The sequence below is a fragment of the Chiloscyllium plagiosum genome, chromosome 25 (assembly GCF_004010195.1).
Source record: "Chiloscyllium plagiosum isolate BGI_BamShark_2017 chromosome 25, ASM401019v2, whole genome shotgun sequence".
Taxonomy (NCBI): domain Eukaryota; kingdom Metazoa; phylum Chordata; class Chondrichthyes; order Orectolobiformes; family Hemiscylliidae; genus Chiloscyllium; species Chiloscyllium plagiosum.
This window is the reverse complement of record NC_057734.1, coordinates 11,156,826-11,159,653: the sequence shown is the minus strand read 5'-3', so window position 1 is coordinate 11,159,653 and position 2,828 is coordinate 11,156,826. Positions and strand designations below refer to the sequence as shown.

At 44.0% G+C, this 2,828-nt stretch overlaps 1 protein-coding gene across 1 annotated transcript in view; it reads left to right on the top strand.

Annotated features, from left to right (window-relative positions):
* Positions 1-2,828, top strand: part of LOC122562562 (unconventional myosin-Ih-like) — a 75,617-nt gene that overhangs the window by 23,186 nt on the left and 49,603 nt on the right. Inside the window, exons 8-9 of the mRNA XM_043715494.1 lie at positions 691-804; positions 2,313-2,384. Coding sequence (XP_043571429.1) covers positions 691-804; positions 2,313-2,384 — 186 coding nt within the window. The remainder of the gene's footprint in view (positions 1-690; positions 805-2,312; positions 2,385-2,828) is intronic.

The following is a 2,828-nucleotide window of genomic DNA, read 5'->3' as shown; positions in this document are numbered from 1 at the left end:
TCTGCAACTTCAGTTTCAGTGCCTTAAGGGGTTCTGGTCTTCTTCACTTCGTACTCAGATATGTAGAATCCCCTTCATGAATTAAAAAGAAAGCCTTCAGATGAAATCTTAAACTAAGGCTCCCTCTGCTCACTCCTGTAATTCAAAAGGATTCTAAAACTTCTACAATGATTTTCAAAGAGTTGGAAGGTCTCCCTCAAGCAACTCCATCATAAACTAGTGAACTCACAGGGGAAAGTTCCCCTGTTGCATTCACTCAATGTCCAGACATTGGCTGAACTTCAAAGTAAGTCTGAGCATGTGATGCCTTGGAGAAGCTTGGGAGTGAGTCTAACACTTGGCGCATAATATCAGCAATAAATACCAATGACTCATATTTGCTGCAGGTGATCAAACCTTTGAATGGAACTCTCATATATTAAAATTGATCTTCTCTGTAGCTGTAACACTATATTGTGCATTCTGTACTATTACCCTGATGTATTTGTGTAAGGTATGTTTTGCCTGGATAGCATGCAAGACACCATGTCTCAGTATATGTGACAATGATAAATCAAATCAAAAAGATATCTGCTGACTTATTGAATGATCAGATTCCATGACTTGATGGTGTCAAGTGAATGCCAATTTTGAGAATCAGACTCCTGATTTATCTGTACAAATATTAATAACTTACATTTTATATACCAGGATCTGTTGGGGGTTATAGCCAGTGTTCTGCACCTGGGAAACATCCAGTTCAATCCAGATAGCCAGGGACATGCCAACATCACTGTCGACAAGGAAATCAGGTGGATCTCCAAGGTAACGATGACATTGCAACAGAGAAAAACTATTTCCTTTGATAGAGGAATCTCAAACCTTTCCTTCAAGTTGGAACTAGGTCATTCAATGATGATGCCAAGAATTTCTTGTACAAGGGGGAGTGGACATCTAGAAATTTGTCTCCTGGAAACTGTTAAGACTAGCTCAATCAAAAATATCAAACGGAGTTTTTTGTTAGGTCTCACAGTGCCAGGAATCCAGGTTCAATTCCAGCCTCGGGTGACTGTGTGGAGTTTGCACATTCTCCCTGTGTCTGTGTGGGCTTCCTCCAGTTTCCTCCCACAGTCCAAAGATGTGCAGGTTAGGGTGGATTGGCCTTGCTAAATTGCCCGTAGTGTCCAGGGATGTTCTGGTCAGAGGATTGGAGTGGACTTTTTGGGTCAAATGGCCTGCTTCAACACTGATGATTCTATGATATTGAGGATTTTGGAATTATGGTGTAGGGGAAGTTAAGATATAAATTAGCTACAATCCAACTGAATGGTGGAACAGTCGGAATTCACGTTCCTAGGTAAGGGGCTGATCAGATGTTCAGATGAACAGTGTACAATCACCATTTAATTACAAAACAGTGCATGTACTTGTTCATTCTGTCTGCGATCATGTCTTTTCTGTCTCAGCCTTGCTGTGTATTAATGCAGTGCTACGTATATTGTGACATGTATAAATACAAAGGGCCCTGTTCACTGCAAGATCACGTCCGTGCACTCAGCATGTTACATCTCAACACAGTAGATGCCAGCCAGTAAATTAGATTACATTACAGCGTGGAAACAGGCCCTTCAGCCCAACAAGTCCACACCGACCCGCCACCCACCCATACCCCTACATTTACCCCTTACCTAACACTACAGGCAATTTAGCATGGCCAATTCACCTGACCTGCATATCTTTGGACTGTGGGAGGAAACCGGAGCACCCGGAGGAAACCCACGCAGACACGGGGAGAACGTGCAAACTCCACACAGTCAGTCGCCTGAGTCGGGAATTGAACCCGGGTCTCTGGCGCTGTGAGGCAGCAGTGCTAACCACTGTGCCGCCCACCAGAAATTAAAACAATAAACTACAGATCCTGGAAATCCAAACCAAAACTGAAATTGCAGAGAAACTCAGTGGGTCTGGCAGCATCTGTGGGAGGAAAGCAGAGTTAACACTTTAGGTCCAGTAATCCTTGTTCGAAACTGGTAGTAGCTAGGAAAATGGGGTATATATGCTGGCGACAGGGCTTTGGCCCGGGGGGGGGCGGTGGAGAGGGGTACTATAAAAGAGTAAGTGATAGATGGAGATGGAGCCCAGAGAAAGACAATAGGCAGACCAAGGGATGTATAATGGCAAGCCAGGGAAAAAGAAAAGCTGCTGGGCCCTATTACAAATTGTCCTGATGAAAAGTTTTAACAATGCCACCCTTTTGTTTCAGCAACACTGAAGAAAATTCGTAGAATACTTGCACCTTTTCACCTCTCTTCATCGTGTCTTTGCTTTCACAGCTACTGGGTGTACATGTCCTGGTCCTGCAGGAAGGTCTAACTCACAAGAAGATCGAAGCCAAAGCAGATGAGGTACATAAGGAATGGTTTCAGAAACACTTGCTGGGATATTGCGAGCAAAGCAGAGGCGGGGAATGTTGTGCAGTTCAACTCTGGTTGGCAGGGTGTATACACACGAGCCTGCCACTACTTTAGGAACTTCTAGACTGAGTAACCCATGCTGTTTGGCTGAGGGCTTCCCAATCTGAGCTCCATGAAGCTATGTGTTATTGTACAACCACAGATTCTCTATTGTCAGTCTGGTTTATTTGACAGCAATAGACATCAATAGTTTATTTTTAATTGATTAGATTAGATTAGATTACTTACAGTGTGGAAACAGGCCCTTCGGCCCAACAAGTCCACACCGACCCGCCGAAGCGCAACCCACCCATACCCCTACATTTACCCCTTTAACCTAACACTACGGGCAATTTAGCATGGCCAATTCACCTGACCTGCACATCTTTGGACTGT